The 16,261-nt window shown below is 40.7% G+C and overlaps 1 protein-coding gene across 4 annotated transcripts in view; it reads left to right on the top strand.

Moving 5' to 3' along the window:
• The first annotated feature begins 444 nt into the window (after positions 1 to 444).
• LOC138103804 (transducin-like enhancer protein 1) overlaps positions 445 to 16,261 on the top strand; it is an 83,104-nt gene continuing 67,287 nt past the window's right edge. For 3 of the 4 annotated variants that reach the window (XM_069002375.1, XM_069002374.1, XM_069002372.1), the window contains exons 1-4: positions 445 to 565; positions 1,151 to 1,251; positions 2,841 to 2,904; positions 2,999 to 3,043. In XM_069002375.1, coding sequence (XP_068858476.1) covers positions 542 to 565; positions 1,151 to 1,251; positions 2,841 to 2,904; positions 2,999 to 3,043 — 234 coding nt within the window. In that variant the 5' untranslated portion in view covers positions 445 to 541. The remainder of the gene's footprint in view (positions 566 to 1,150; positions 1,252 to 2,840; positions 2,905 to 2,998; positions 3,044 to 16,261) is intronic. The other variant, XM_069002376.1, reaches the window with a different exon arrangement.

Raw genomic sequence — 16,261 nt, 5'->3', positions numbered from 1 at the left:
GTCCCGCCGCTGACACTACGTCCGGCTTTCTCAGGCTGGATTTTCCCCTTTTGACAAGGGGCAGAAGTGGAGAGAGGAGTCGCCTCCGCTCGGGGTTTCCGGCCTTACAATCGCATCGACGACTTGCGAGTCCGTGAAGGGGATTATTCACTCCCGCTGAGGGGCGGCTGTTGCCTGCCCCCCTGCGCCCCGTCGGGTCCCGTCCCGCCCGGGCGTTGCGGGCGCCGCCCGCCGGTCGACGCGCCGCCGAAGGAGCGCGGAGCGGTGGTGACCGTCCCAAGCGCGGCCCGTCCGCCTTTCCCGGCCACCTTCAGCCCTCCTCGGAACGACAGCAACAAAAGACGCCGCGTTTGGGGGATGTCCCCGCGGCGGGGGCACTGAGCCGCGCCTCGCCCCGCTCCTGCCCGCGGCGGCGGAGGGAAGGCGGTCGGCGGGTGCCGCCGCTCCTGTCCCCTTGGCGCACCCAGTGTGAAGCCGGGGCAGGGCGGGGAGTCTCGCCGCGAGAACCGCGCTGCCAGGGAGACCCGCCGCGGCCGGAGCCATGTTCCCCCAGAGCCGGCACCCTGTAAGTACGACTGGGGCCGCCGTTCCGTGGGTGAGGGGCGCGGGGCGAGGGCCGGGCGGTCCGGAGCGTACCTTCGGCTCGCTTACTCGGCTAGAGCTGGGGGGAGGGAGAGGAAGGCGCCCTCACAAGTTCGCTCCCTCCGCGGTGTAGCGGCTCATCCTGCCTGCCGGAGCGGCCCCCTCTACTTTTTATTGCGTGGGCAACTTATTTGCCTTGGGAATGAAGGCAGGGGGTCGCCGCCGGGCCGGGCAGCATCCGGCGAACACAGGGCCCGGAATGGGGCTGGCTGTGCCTCCGCGGCGGGGGTCGGCGGGGAGGAGCCGGCACGCCCCGCTTTCGTGTAGACACTGGCGGCAGGAGCGGGTGGGTCGGAGTCGGAGTGCGGGTAACCTCGGCCCCACCGCAGATGAGGGACGGGAAGGTGGGTAACAAGTGCGCAGCGCCCCGGGGCGGGGGCGGACCGCGCCGGACGCTCTCTCCATCCCTCCGGCCCGGCCGCGATGGGCAGCGCCGTCTCCTCTTCCCCGCGGGGCGGCCGCGCTATGTCTGAACGTGCATCTCTCTCCCGTGCCGCCACCGCGCCAGACCCCGCACCAGGCTGCGGGTCAGCCTTTCAAATTCACCATCCCAGAGTCGCTGGACCGCATCAAAGAAGAGTTCCAGTTCCTTCAGGCGCAGTACCACAGGTGAGCGCCGGCGGGCCGCCCCGGAACAGAGACTACCGCCCGGTCCTCGGCCGGGCGCGGGGGGCTGCAGCGAACGGCCGCGTCCAGGCGGTGGCGTGCGGCGGCGCGGCGGAGCCCCGCCGAGAGACCCCGACGGGCCGATGAGGGGAGCGTGGACAGCCCTGGTCCGCGGTGGGGGCGGGGGCTGCCGGGGGGACGGGGCACGAACGGGGACACAGCCCTGCCCTGCGCGGGCCCGTGCTCCCCAGGCAGCTGCGAAAGGGTGGTGGCGTCGAAGCTGGACAGTTCGGCCCCGTTGTGCCCTGGAAAATATGTAGTATGTCTTGGGAACCTGTATGTGGAGGGGTCATTGCAGTATATCAAGAGAAGACCTGCGCAAATTCTGTGGCACAGCGCGTTAAAGAGGCTACTTCTCTTGTTTGCTTATTTGTGTGTGGTGTTAATGCAAAAATTAGTAAAACGCCAGCGTCCTGTGGTTAAGAGCCAGGGAGGACGGTTAAAGCACACAAGTACTTGGAGTAGCAACAAAAAGTTTGCCAGAATCCATGGAAGCCGTGGGATGCGCTCGTCATTGCTGCGCTGCTCTTCACCTTTGTGGTGTGTGTGCTTGCTGCTGACGTCCTTTCAGAGATTTAGTGTACAGGTTCTTTTGACCCTGGGCAACTGGTGTTAAGGAGCATTAATCTTCCTTAATTTTATACTTATGTGCAGCTGGAATAATTGGAGAGAAGTAAAAGCTTTATGGGTTTCCCACTTGAGAATCGCTTGCTTTTAGTTACGATTCCTCTTCCTTTACCTCTGGAAGTGTGGTCTTATCAAAAATCATTAACTTGTTTAAGCTATTTATTGCTTAAGAAATACAGTGTAAACTCTAAACATTCAGTATTGTAATTTAAAGTGAAAAATACTGCTTGCACGCCAAGTGTTCCATAGGATGCTCACAAGTATCATTTAAAAAAAAAATCAGTTTGATAGAAAACAAAGGGAATGTTGAGGCTCTCAGTGAAAGTAGTCAGAATTATACCACTGTTTGTGATGAGATGTGCAAGTGCCAAATGCAACTTACTTTTGTTTATGAAAAAAAAATGGAAAAGAAACTTGCCAGTAAATGATAGTCAGAGTTACTAGTTTTCAAGCACTGGGCAAGGTAGCATTTGCTAGAGTGTATTTAAGGTAAGAATTATACTCAAGCTGTAATTGTAAATAGGAGTGATGTTTCTTCGCAGTAATTTACTAAATACTGTGTAGAAAGAAATGCCTCTATTTTATCTATTTTACTCCTGAGAAGTACTTCAGAGAAATTCATATCCTATTCTAACTTGTAAGTTGTAGCACTTAATAGCAGCTCTTTGTCAAATTATGAAGGTGGATATGTTTAGGTTCTGGAGATAGTTCAGGCCTCATACAGCACCCATGAAATGTTTTTTACGTTTCCTCTTCAGACTTTTTTTTTGAAGTATGAATTAAGTCTTTCTACATTGCAAGTTAGTTTGAGGTTTTTTTAATTAGCAGCTTCTGTCAAAATACAAATAGAGTGGGTAGATGTCAAAAAAATGACATGTTACATTAAAGCATGATCTATTTTGTAGCCTTAAATTGGAATGTGAGAAGCTGGCAAGCGAAAAGACGGAAATGCAGAGGCATTATGTGATGGTAAGTATATTTGGTTCTATCTTTATTTCAGTAAATATCTCCTAATACAACGTACATCAGCATAAGAAAATAATGTATGCTCATTTATTTGCAGTACTATGAAATGTCCTATGGATTAAACATTGAAATGCACAAACAGGTAAGACATTTTGTTTTTTAAGCCACAAAATCTGCAGTCTGTCTGGTGTATTTAAATGTAGGTCTGCTGTTTATGCTCAGATGACTGTATTGTGTCTGAATCAATAGCCTGATTTGTAGCCTGATTAGTAGACCTTTGCCTACCGCCCAGATGAGGTGTAGATTAGGTTAAATGCCTTTTTGGTATTGGTCTTGAAAAACTTTGGCATAAATAGGGAAGGTCTGTGGTTTTAAAAATGCAGTTCAGTACTTTACAAGTTTGGGTTTTTTTGGGTTGGGTTTTTTTGTTTGTTACTGGTAGAGGCTCTGACATGTAGAACTGATCTTATGTCTGTGTAGCATATGTAGTCATAGTTACTCAAATCCTTGCCTTATAAAGGTATGAAGAGATTAGTGACTTGGAAAGCTCTGGTTATGACTATGAGTTTGCAAGTTCCCATAAAATTCACACTTATGGCAACTATAATGGCGAATAAAAAGAGTATTGAACTGGAACAAGACACTAAGGACCTCATAAGAGAAGAAAAGCTAAATGATTGCACAGCTCAGAGGACCCTCAATTGAGTAGTCATTGTCTGCCAAATAAAGCATTAATGGCAGGGTGTAAGTATTCTGTAGATATGCTGACATTCACTTTTTCATCAAGATGCTAGTACAATAAGTCTTTCAGAAATCGATGGCCTCTTAAAAAAATTATCATTAGATGAAGTTGCACAGTTGGACACATTTCAAAGTGCAACAATACAATTCTTTCTTGATGTGTATGTGCTATTTCATCTAAAACTCTTGTTTCATTAAATTAAAGAGCATGGCTGACCGGCTAGGGCACAGCGAAGAAATTGATTAGTTCAGGCTTCAGATCTTCAGTATATTCAAAGACATTCATTAAGCAAGTGAATTACGGAGTTGAATTTTGCTTTTATAACTCTGAACTCTTTGATTTTTTTTTTGCTGTTTGCTTTGTTTTTCCCTAAGGATATTATATTTGGTAAGGTGGCATTGTAATTCCATGATAGTTTTCTATCTGCAAGTCTGGGTAGGTGTTCTTTTGGGTTTTGGCGGTATGCTTGTTTCAATTCAAAATGTCATTAAAAGAAGTAGTATCATGACAACCTCTTTTTTTTTTTTTTTTTTAATAATGCACCAAATAACCAGATGGAACAGTAAGCTTAGTGTTTGACTTGGTTGTGTACTGTAGCTTAACTAATCTTCTTGTGGCTTGTGTTTTAGAATAACGTCAGTTTTCCTTTGAGGTGACTTTTCATAGCTTTGTGTTTCTGAGATTTTTTTTTTTTTTTACATTTTTTCTCTTCAACAACTTCTTGGCATACTGTAACCTGTGAGGAAGCCAGTATCTGTATAGGAAGCTCATTTGCTGCAAAATGGATGTTATTTTCAGGAGATCTTTGAAGAGAATGTGTGATTTCAGTTTGTGTACTAGGAATTAACTTCAGATAAAATCATTTAAACCCACAGAATTAAATTGTGTGAGAGCTAAGGTTTCCACTTTGACCTTAACATATGTGTAAAGGTTTAATGTTCTGTATGTATGGCAATTAGAATTATGTACCCTGTAGGCAGTGATACTTCGCAAGTGTTTAAGATTTATGACCGAGCATTATATATCTGTGTTAGTTGTAGCTGGGGAGCATAGTGCCCACTTGCTTTGTGTGTGCTGTTAAGAATAGGTTTTTGAAGGCATAAACACATTTCTCTGGATGTGAGTCTCAGATACTATGCTTTTACATGTTAAGTAATTCTAATTTCTAGTAAAAGTAGCACCTTCATGTTAAAGGCTATTGATTTAGATGCCTGCAGTGAGGATGCCAAATGGTGTTGCAGTTCAGTATGTAGGTGGCCTTAGATTACAGGAAGCAAAAAAAAAAAAGCCTAACAATGACATTCTTCTGAATTTCCACTGCTAACGATAAGTTCTGAGGAGGCTTTTGACAGATAGTAATCATAATTCTTATTAACTGGTGACGTCTACCCCCAAGGGTGTAGCCAGGCTCAAATTGATGCTTTTTGCTGGCTGATCACCAGCATGGCCTAAGTGCTCATTATGTTGTAGAAAGGGCCTTTGGAGCTCTCATTACGTTTGACAGGAATTCTCTCTAGGGGGAAACTGGGCATTAGCTAGACTCCTGACAGGCTGAAATTATTCCTGCTTTATGGCTTATAACCAAATGCTAGCAAGGCATCATCAGGGGACACAAAAAATTGTCATTTCTGACAACATCTTTGTTACTGGAAAATGCAGTGATGGGGAAACTTTCCAGTGAACAAACGTTAACATTTTTAAGGTCTTCCTCCTGTTTGGGTGCTGTACTTGCTCTGTGTGAAACTCTTCAGACTGCTTGGGCTGCTGTTTGAAAAATAAAATTACGCTGCAGCAGAGCTTATTTATGGAGTGTGGTGTGTACATCACCGTTAAGGTACAGTCACTTAGATAAAATGAAGTACTTGCAGTTAGCCTGAATGTAAATGAATTTGAGTTCTTGTATGGATGGATTTGTGTCAGCAGTTCTGTCTTCATTTAATTCAGTAATCTATTACAATTTAACTAAAATAAAGTTAGTCAAAACTTGAATGTTGTTACAAACGGACTTAACTGAGGTGAACTTTGCATACACAAACAGCTCTACTGGCAGAGCCTTCCAGTGGAATATGTTGCATTTAAGTCCAGAAATGGCCATGGTAAGGCTTCCCTCACAAATCTACCTTTGGCACTTCGCAGTGTTTAACTGCATGATGTGTGCTTAAATCAAGGTGCTGCTGCATTTCAGTCTGCTGGCTGAACAGTGGTCAGGAAATAATCTCTTTGACACATTGGTGTCTGGTTTAGATTTGGGTTTGTTTTGTTTCCTTCTTTTTCTGTGTAGGCTTTTAAACTTCTTTAGTTAAAGAATTTAAAAGATTTTTCTTAAGAGCATGTTTTATGTAGACACTTATGAGGTGTTCTTAGAAATTATTTTAAGGTCAATAGTTACTGACCGAGTTTGGCATTCCTGAAACAGAAACAACCACCTGAGGATTTGTTTAGGTAGATGTAGGTTGATTTAGATGTTGTTTTTATATGTGTCAAGACAGAATGAATAAGAACATTGTGTGGTCTTAAGTTTATTTTCTGTATTATATTGTTCAAGTGAGATTTTCCTCAGTGTGACATCTGTGGCTGGCAAAGCAGATGAACCAGCTGCTAGTGCCCAAATGAAGAGCTGGTTGGGTGTTAAAAATCCTGCTGTACTTAGAGTTGCTGCCCTGGGCTCCTAGGGCAGTGTGTCTTTATTTTCCCCAGCTCTGCTTGTCATCTTCTGTCATAAGTCAGAAGATAAGGTTTCCTGTGCATTTAATGTCTAGGTTGGTTAGGTGCAAGATTATCTTTTGTTCATTGGCATGCAGCCATAGGAAAAAAAAATTCATCAGTGCTGAACCAGGTGCTAGACTTATAAACTACTGCAGTGTCTGGGTTTCTGCTATCCCAACAGTTATGGCAAGGTTTCCTTCTCTTTGGGTGGGTCTTTTTGATCTCTGTGACCTGCCTGGAGGCAGACCTGTCATTCAGTAGCTTGCCTGTTGTAGAAAAGTACACAAACTCCAAACCTGCATTGCATTAACCAGTTGTACAAGAGTTACACGTCCGTTTTATCCTGGACTGTTCCATGGAATCATTTCTAATGCTTTACAGCAAAGGACAAAGTCTTCTAATGATATCTCATTAGAGCATCAGTCTTCAGGAGTGGGTTAAACAGAAGGGAATTAAGGAGCTTAGTTAGCTCTCTACAGCTCCTGAGAAGGATGGCTTTGCTGTTGAAAGGGATTTAAAGATAAATTAATTTTTTTCTTTTTTCCTACATTTTAATTACTGGATTGAAAAACTCCTTAAGATTTTGGTGGTGTGCAGTGAATGTTTCAAGAGCATTTTACAGTTGGCACAGCCAAAAAAGACATGCAAAATTTGTTTTTATTTAAAAGAGAAAATGATAGTATTTTTCTCTCTAAAAATTGTACTGATTGTACAAATATTTGGTTTCTAAATGAGTACAGTTGTGTCAGCAGCCTAGCCATTTCAACCACAAATAGAGTTGCTGGTTTGAAAGAAGAAACTGGAATAATTACTTCAACTTACATGACTTTTGAACCATGTTTCAAGCTCGAGGCCAGCATTATTGTGAAGGAATTATCTGACAGATTCAGGGCACTGTGAAGTACATCTCCATGTGGCTTTCACATAACCATGTTGTCAGATACCATCTATTATGTCAGCTCCATATAGAACTTAATTCAAAAGTGTGTTACAGTGTAAACACTGTACATATGTTAAATAGTGCCTGATCGTCTCTCATTTTAGACTTAGTCTACCAGATTTCAGGTTCCTCACAGAGCCGGAGAGAGGAACACTATTTCTACCAGTTACATTGTTAGACTTCCCTTGCGTTGCTGGAGCTTGCATTGCCACATGTCTGTTGATGTACTTTGTGTATCTACTCAGTTGGAGGAAAGGGAAAAAAAGTCCTAGTAACTTTTGGGGTAAGGAGAGGAGTAAGAGGGAGATGCTTTGTGAATGTGCAATATCCTTTTGTCACAAGAGATTCCGTGGGGAAAGCTTAATGGTTTTCCTCCGTCTGCTGGTTGTTATACCAAATCAAGCTGAGCATTTGAATTGCCTTTCTTCTCTCTCTACTTAAATGTTTGTAGCGAAGTGCTAAAATTGCAGTGTCTCCTGTGCAGAATGGAAAATTAGGATCCTTTAGGCTTGATAGATCACCACTGGCATACAGTAAAAGCCTTTAGAGCAAATTTCGGGTCTACTGGCACTTATCAGAAAACTGCACCTACTTTCAAAATTATAACAGCTTTGAATGGAACTAATGAAATTACTTTTCCACTTGGGGTAAGATTTAGGGATATCTAATGGCAATTATGTCAAATGCTACTATTGTCACCTTCTGCATCACACTTCTTAATTGGACTCTTGTGTGTAGGTATTTGAACAATAGTTGCTCACATAGTTCCTCTCAGAAAGGGGAAAAACAAAGGTGGGGAGAATTCATAATTTTGTCAGCATTTAATTGTCAAACCATCTAGTTTAACAGATTAGTCCTTGTGCTTACATGTAGGCTATGGCTTTTAAAGTTCTTGCAGGTTGGTCCCATAGTCAAGCTGAATTTGCAACCCGTGTTCTTCTAAGTATCAAATTTCTACTTGAAATAGCTTTATGGAGGTAATATTGCGTGACATGTCAGGACAACGCTTACTAGTGTTTGACCTGCCCTTATGCTGAAGAATTTTATCCTTCACCAATTGGGAGTTTGCCTTTCCGCACTGGTAATCACTGTGTGCCTTTTGTTCTTCTATTGTGCACCTCTAAGAAGGAGCTGACATAGTCCTCTCCATAATCACTTCTTTGTCAGTAATGAGGTCTTGTTTCTCCGCTTCTTCTTGAAGCTGATCAAATCTATTTTCTCCTTGGTATAATGTATGCTCTGATTGCCTGATCACCTTATTGGTGACACTTAGAGACTTACTCCAGTTTAGCAACATCTTCCTTCTTGCCAGACAGGGGGAACAGAAAGGGGAATTGTTTCAACCAGCCAGTTGATTACAGTCATTATACTGTGTCCTCATATGAGGTGTAGCCTTCATCAGCACATGAGTGTGGGGCTGATGCATATTCAGCTTGTTCTCCAGAGCCCTCCTCTGCAAAACTGCTTTCTAGTGTGTTTCTACCATTGCTGTGCTGTGTTGTGGAGAAGGTTGTTCCTGCTTTAGGACAACTCCCAACCTTCGTTTGCTTTGAACCTGGTTTCCACTGTCTTTATTTGATGGCTGCTGCTTTTCAGGACAGAAGCTGTTGATGCCTAGCTGCAGTTTCAATGGAGTCAATATGTTAACACCTCTTGCAGCCCATCTGTGTTGACTCCTTTTCAGGCTGGGAAGTCCCAGCTTAAACAGTTGTGTAGCTTTCTTTGATCACTTTCCTTGCTTTTCACTCAACCTTTTTAATTTTTAACTTAGGCTTTTGAAATAAGGAAAATAGAACTATATGCAGTTCTCAGGATGCTGGTGAACCAGAGATTTGTATTACCACCTTCTTCTGTTTCCTGGATGGTTTTTGTTTGTTTTCTTAATTTTTATTTCTTCTTTGGTTAAGTTTTCAAGTTTTTGCTTCTGAAATGCTGAACTGCTGGAGATTCCTTTCACATTTGAGTTCTTGCTCATGAATGGTAATTGTAATCTCAGGAACCATCATTTTACATGGCTAGGGATGTCTACTCCTAGTGTGTGTAAATTTTGTTTATGTACAATTGTTTCCATTGCCCATTTACTCTAGTAAGGTCTCTTTGCAATTCTTTAGCCATTGCTTTTACTTTCCCATGGAATAAAATAATGTATTTCTACTTCCTTGAAGCCTTTGCATTTACTTTCTTTCTAATTCTTTTATGGAGCAAGTCTTCTTACCCACCGCTTTCTGTCTTTTCCAGGCTGTGCTGCTGATCATATTAGTAAAACAGATTGCAGCAAAAGCCCCTGTGAAACTCCACCAGTGAACTGTTTCTGGCATTGTGCTGGAGGTGATTGAAAAGTAGATTAGAGCTTGCTGAAATTGAGTTTAATCTTAACCGAACTGTAGTTAAATCAGGTTAGACTTAAAAATCAGTTATTTCCTGAGGTTGTCTCTTTTAAAAAAGAAGCCCTAGTGCTGCACAAACAAACAAAAACCTGCAACAAAACAAAACCTTAAAATACTACAACCCCGTGAAATAATGCTATAAGCTTTTTTCCATTCCAATTTCACCTGAAAGTATTGTGATTATATTTCCAAGTTAGAGATTTCAGTATTGTTTCCATAGCTTTACATGAATCTTGAAAGCATCAGGGTGGGCTGTTTGGGTTTTTTTGGTTTTGAGTGTTGAGTATTATTTCAGTTGTTAGCAAGCCTAGTTATAAAATACACTTTCTAGTACGGGGAAATCAGTTCAGGAAATTAATGTGTTTGGTGAGTGTCCCTGAACATTTTTATGATGTTAATATTCTGTGTCTAATGAGAAATTGCAGAGTGTTTAAGAAGACTCTAGTCACTAATTGGTGATTGGCTAAGTTGCTCCCACCTTTTCTTTATGTTCTTCAGAACATTTGTTCTTAGTGAACAAATTAGCCCTGATGATTAAATTACAGATTAAAGTTCTTTAAGGGGTAGGTAAGCTTTGTGTCAAGGCTGCCTATCTGAAAGTATTTTGTACTTCTTACATGATCTGAAGAGCTAACTAGCCTTTTTGGCTATGTGATAACAAAACAGAAAACTGAGGTTAATTTGTGTTTTGGTTTAAGACTTCTTAGTTGGTTTGGGTTTTTGGATTTATTTTTTTTTTTGTCCCTCTCCCTCAGCAGCATGCATGTTCTTTTTTTTTGTTTGGTCTTTTTTTCTTCCTCTTGAAGCTTTTTTATGTTTGTGTAAATAGTTGGTCAAAGCAACTTACTTGTAAGGTGACCAGTCAGTGTATTGACAAGAACAGACACAATAGAAAACTGCATTAGGAGGCAAGCCGGTGGGATTTGCAGTAAATATATTACAGAACACAAGTGCATTGCCGATACTGCTTGTTTAGCAGTTTGCAAGGGCAGTGGTAGTATGGATTTTTGAATTAGAAGGGAAGGACTGATCTTTCTGTGTGCTGGAACATCTAGTTGATGGCTGAGGATAAAATTGATTTAGAGAACAAAATGCTGCCATCTCTATTTGTGCCATTTTAAAGGCTTCTATGGATTAGCAAGCAAAAACAAAGGATACCTTTCATTTTGGAGAAGGGGAGCAAGAATGGGTGCGCTTGTTCAGCTGCATTTTGATTAGGTATTAAGTCTATGAGAACCTGCTTTTGTTAGCTCAAGAAAAAGAAAGGACATCTGAAACGGGGTGGGTTTTATGATATGTGAAAATCTGCCTATTTATGAATTTGTTTAAGTGTTCTAAAACCCTTGAAATGCCATGCCTTCTGCTTCAAGACATGATGATCTCAGCTTTAAGTACAGAGTTTTGAATTAAGCTGGGAAGAAGGAATGAAAATCCTAAACTTTCTTGGGAAAAATGACTTACAGAAAGATCTTTCTTTTGTACTTTTGCCCCAACAGCTTATATTTACAACAAAGTTTTTTGTTTTGTTAAAAAAAAGTAAAACATTTATCTTTAAGATGTAAGGGCATAAGGTAATTCTGAGTTCCAATTGTTGTGACTGGTTATAAGATTTCCAGCCATTACATTTCAGACAGTAAACTAGACTAGCTGTCTGTGGCCTCAAATGCTGACTATAAATTGTCAGTTAAACAAATGCAAAATTTTCAACAAAACCTATGGAAAGCTTTTAGGTTGTTTCTTCAAACTGAAATATGAACTGTAGAATCAGATCACTAGCAGGGGCCTAATGCATCCCTGTGTCCTCCTAGCAGGATCAGCTATACCAGTGTCATTGCTGATAGGGTGCTTGTTCTATCTGTTAGCAAAGACATCAACAGTAGTGGCAATGCTCATGCTCTTCAGATAGCAGATAGCTTTTATGTCCTTGCTGTTGAAGTGCTTCTTCAGTTACAATTTCAGTCTTCTCTGTTGCAGCTTCAGCTCTTTACTGTGCATTTTTTTCACCCTGAAGAAGGAGAGCAAATCATTCCCCAGCCTTCCAGAACCATGCTGCATAGCTCTAAAGTCGAGTGTTCATTCTCTGAATGGTGTTGCCCAGTTGAAGTACAGTGTGGTACTGCAGGGGAGGAAATGCCGTGCTGAGTAGCACAGAAGGTTTACTTAGTATACAGCTTACTGGGGTGGCGGCCTTTTTTGCAACAGCATGCCATTGACTTATGTTCAACTTCTGATCCTCTGTGACCAGGAGATTCATTCCTAAGGCCCATTATTTCCTTTCCTTTATGTTCCTGTCTAGGCATGCTATGGGCCTTTATCCCTGTCCTTCTTTTTACTTTTCAGTCCATTTTTCCATTCACTGTAAAATGAGTTCAGAAGCTATTCTCCAGCATATTCTGTCTTTCTCAGCTTGAAACTCACTGCAAATTGAGGATTAGGGTAAATGAAGAGATCTTTATGCTTGTTAGTAGGAAATACTAAAAAATACTGGGCTGATCATGAATGCAGAACTCCTTAGTTTCAAAAAAAAAAAAAATTATCTATACATCGTTTAATAATCAAGCAGTTTTGTCCTTGTTCCCATTAAGTTTTCGCTGTGCTGCTAGTGTTGTTCCTAATAACGTTATGACTGTCAGATTCTTAGCAAAGATGTTAACATCATCTGCCTCTCTTATCTGTAATTATTCTTCCTTTTTGGACTTTGCGTAGTTCTTATGTTTTCTGCTGAAAAATATTCCTGAACTGTGGTTTATATCTGTTTCACTTAAATTTTTATGCATAAGAGGCTTTTTAATGCCTAAATTTGAGTAATGAGCTAGAGTGTCTTTGCTCTTTCATTTACTGTGTTTTGTTAGGCACTGTCCTTTCATAGTTTACTATCCATTTGACTTTTGAGGTTCTGCAAGGTGTCCACTAGCTGCTCAGTCTTCACTAATGTGCTTTTGGTATTTCATCAGACCTAGTCAATATGAAGATATTTTACTTGGAGTCCTCTCATGTTTCTTTGCTGTTTAAGCTGCAGTGTTGACCTTACATAACTAGTAATTTATAATAAATGATTTGTAATGATTCTGATATAGTTAAGATACATGCAAAAAAGTATGGACTTTCTGGCCTTCTTGCTGTCCTTGACCATATCTTTCTTTTTCTAAATGAGGGGATCAAACCTTACTATTCCAATCTGAAAGCAGAAGCTTTACTTTAGCTGTTTCTTACTACTGGCATATATGCTTTTGTGCTGTATATGTTTGCACTGCCTCGCTGGATTTAGTTTCCACTTCATGTATGCTTTCCTGTTTGTGTGAAGTCAGTGAAGAATCTGGGATTTAGTCTCTTGGCACGATTCCATCCGTTCTGTTTTTCTTCTCTCTCTTCTGCCTCCATGTGTGCCACCCTATGTCCTAATGTTGTTTCAAAAAGAAAATGTCCTCTCTCCATAATGCTGTTTGATCTCCCTCATCAGTAGCAGATCCTATAAAGCTGACCTTAGCAGTTAGCATATGCTTTTCTGAACTTTTACTTGGTTTTAATTTCCTTCCTTTCCCAATCATTATAAACCCTGCAGTGATTGCAGGCTTAATAGAATTTGTTTCTGTTTGGACAGTTTCAGTCAGCTCTTGTCTATTAGAATGCAATCTAGATGGTCTCTTTACTATTGTTTCTATTCTGTAAGCAACAGAATATATATATAAAAAATAATAAAATGGGTGAGGAATTTACTGTCATGTTCCCAAAGTTTTGCTGAAAGATTTGCGAACCTTTTCCCCCACGTAGTGAAAATATCCATTATTTTCACCTTTCTTGCAAATCCTATGTGGTGGGTAGTTCCTTCCTTGCAAATCCTATGTGGTGGGTAGTTCTGCTCGTTACTACCAAAGGAGTTGTCAATCCTCTTAACTTGTTATTCATTAGTGAGTCACCTGATGGCACCTGAAGCATTGATATGATTAAGTGTTTAAATTGTTTTTCTGACTTGATAGATTTTTGAAACTGAGCTGTGAATATACTAAGTATTTTAAAATGATGAAACTATATTTAAGGTAGAATAGTACATGTGACTTAGTTGGTAAGTGTAATTTGGTAGTTCTTTCTAAAATCTGGTTATAGCATAGTGATTATTCCCTCCCCCCCCCCCCCCCCCCCCCCATAATTCAGACCCTTGTCTTAAAGTGTCTCTTTTGTTGGATGGCATGCTTATCATTCTAGTAAGGTCTAGGTTCTACTGCTGTTACAGTCTTACTTGAATGTTGATAAGGACAGAATCCTGACTGGCAGTTTTGTTATTGACTTGAATACCGTAAACATATGTGCTTGGTTTGAGGAACTTTATGCTCTAATTTTTAGAAACTCTGTTATTCCAGGTACTTCTCCAGCTGCGTAAGAATTCTGACTTTCTACTGCCATCCCAATCAAGTGGCTCAATGTGACAAGTACTGAAAAGATATTTGCAGAAATTCCAATGTGGCTTATGGCAGTGAGAGCAAAATACAAAGTAGTTTTGAAATAATATCCTAAACTAAATGAAGAGTCACTGGGGCTCTTTCTTGGTAGGAGTGTAGCAGTTACAGATACATTTTTTTATGGTTTTTATACACTTTTATCTTTCTGTTCTCTTTGTCTCCTCCTTGGTACTGTGTAATGCAGTGTTGCTCAGTTGTCCAGAGTAAATCAAGTTCTTAATGACCTTAAAGGTAATACTGCAAAGCGTGCTGGATAATTTTGGAGACCATGCTGCTTCTAGAGCACCATAACAGCTCATTAGAGTGTAGTCAGATGAGAAGAGGGGAATTCGTTGATAACTTATGTTTCGCACAAAAATCTCTGCTCCCATCTTGGTTCTCCTTGTACTTTGGGCTGTTCTCCAACCGGATGGAGAGTGTGAGTTTAAACTGAATAAACTGTGAGTTTATTTAGCTCCCTGACATAGTGGTCTACCAAGCTGGCCCTTTCCCATTTTGTATTATAGTAATGTTTTCTGCCTGACTAGTTGTTGAGTTGTTTGGCAGGTCGCTAGATGTCTCCAGTATGGTTCAAAGAAATTGTGTCCCTGGAGGCAAAGGTGACAAAGACCTCTTCTGGATTGGAGTCAGCCTTTGATTTGCTTAGCATCTCTTGGAATCTAAATTAAAGTGGGAACTCTGTGTCCTGGAAAACAGCTTGAAAGTAAAACAAAGCTGTGTGTTCACTTCAGAGATTTAAATACTTCTGTGTGTATTTAAGGTTATCTTAGGCTTGGAAACTAAACAATGGAACTAAAATTTAGATAAACACACCTTTTGTAGTTGTAAGTGCTTAAGCAAGATGGGCTGAAGTTAGATTAAAGGAGAAATGTGGTAACTACCCTCTAGCCAAGTTTAAGAAGAGTCTTGACATAGTGAAGATATGTGAAAGGAGCACTTCGACATCCTGAGAAAAGATTCTTTGTTGCCAGTTGGCTTTGTTTCAACAGGATTTACAGCTGTAAATGGGATGGGCAGTTGTGTACAGTGGTTCATTGAGAGTTGCACACAGCCTCTCTCTATTATTATAAAACATTGAAATTAGACATCTGAAATATATCCAGCCACTTTATACTTGAATGGGATCCAAATCTGTAGTAGATATTTGGCAAGTGTAGCTGTTGTCTTGTGTATCATATGTAGTTTATGTTTAAATTAATGTGACCTTTCTGTAATTTTAATGAACATCTAAGAGGAATCAGGTAAAAGTAGTTTAGGTACTGAATTAAAGCCCTCTAATTTCACTTTGGAAACTATTTACCATTCTGTGGCTTTATAATTTTAAGTTTTTATTCTGTTAACATTTCTGCTACTTCCTTTCTCTACTCCCACTTACGATATGGTGGTGTTTTGGTTTTTTTCATTGCTTAAGATTTTTCCTCCCAGTCTTCTGGGATTTTAATATCATCATCTTGTGGGTGACTGATCTCACAATTAGAATGAGTAGTACATATGTGGAGCAGAGGGAAAACTGTATTTATTAATGATGTGTCATACTAAACTGAAGTTTATGCCCAAAATACAGAGATTATTCCTGTTGTTGAAATGAAATTGCTGCTTGTCAGATGGAATATCAAGTATGTGTTGAGAATAAACCTTCCCATTCCTTCCTATTGGTGAGAGTATTAGTGATGACAGTGTTTATAATTTAAAATACAGTTGGAAGGCCGACTTCCGCAGTTTGTCACAGGTTGGTTAATATAGCAGTAAAGGGGAGATGGATGTGGCTACTTGTTCAAGTCTATTACTCAGGAGGCCTGTAAATTTGATTGGCTGCTGCAGTTCTTCCAGAATCATTGGATTTGAGAGCAATAGAAAGATAAGATATCCAATTACCCAAATGATTTGCAGGGTTAGCCAACGTTGTCATGGAAACGCAAGTTGGAACAAATTAAATTTTAAGCAATAAAATAATCTTAAAGCACGTCTGGGAACAAGAAAATTTGGCAGTGGCACTTACCTGAATTGAATCTTTGCTTGACACGCCGTTGTTTGACATTGATATACTATGGGGGTCTAAACTTTTAAATGGCATGTTGCCTTTATTTTTATTTTTTTTATTTTTATTTTTATTTTGCAGCCATTGGCA

Source organism: Aphelocoma coerulescens (genome assembly GCF_041296385.1).
Source record: "Aphelocoma coerulescens isolate FSJ_1873_10779 chromosome Z unlocalized genomic scaffold, UR_Acoe_1.0 ChrZ, whole genome shotgun sequence".
Taxonomy (NCBI): domain Eukaryota; kingdom Metazoa; phylum Chordata; class Aves; order Passeriformes; family Corvidae; genus Aphelocoma; species Aphelocoma coerulescens.
This window is presented reverse-complemented; position numbering and strand designations above follow the sequence as displayed.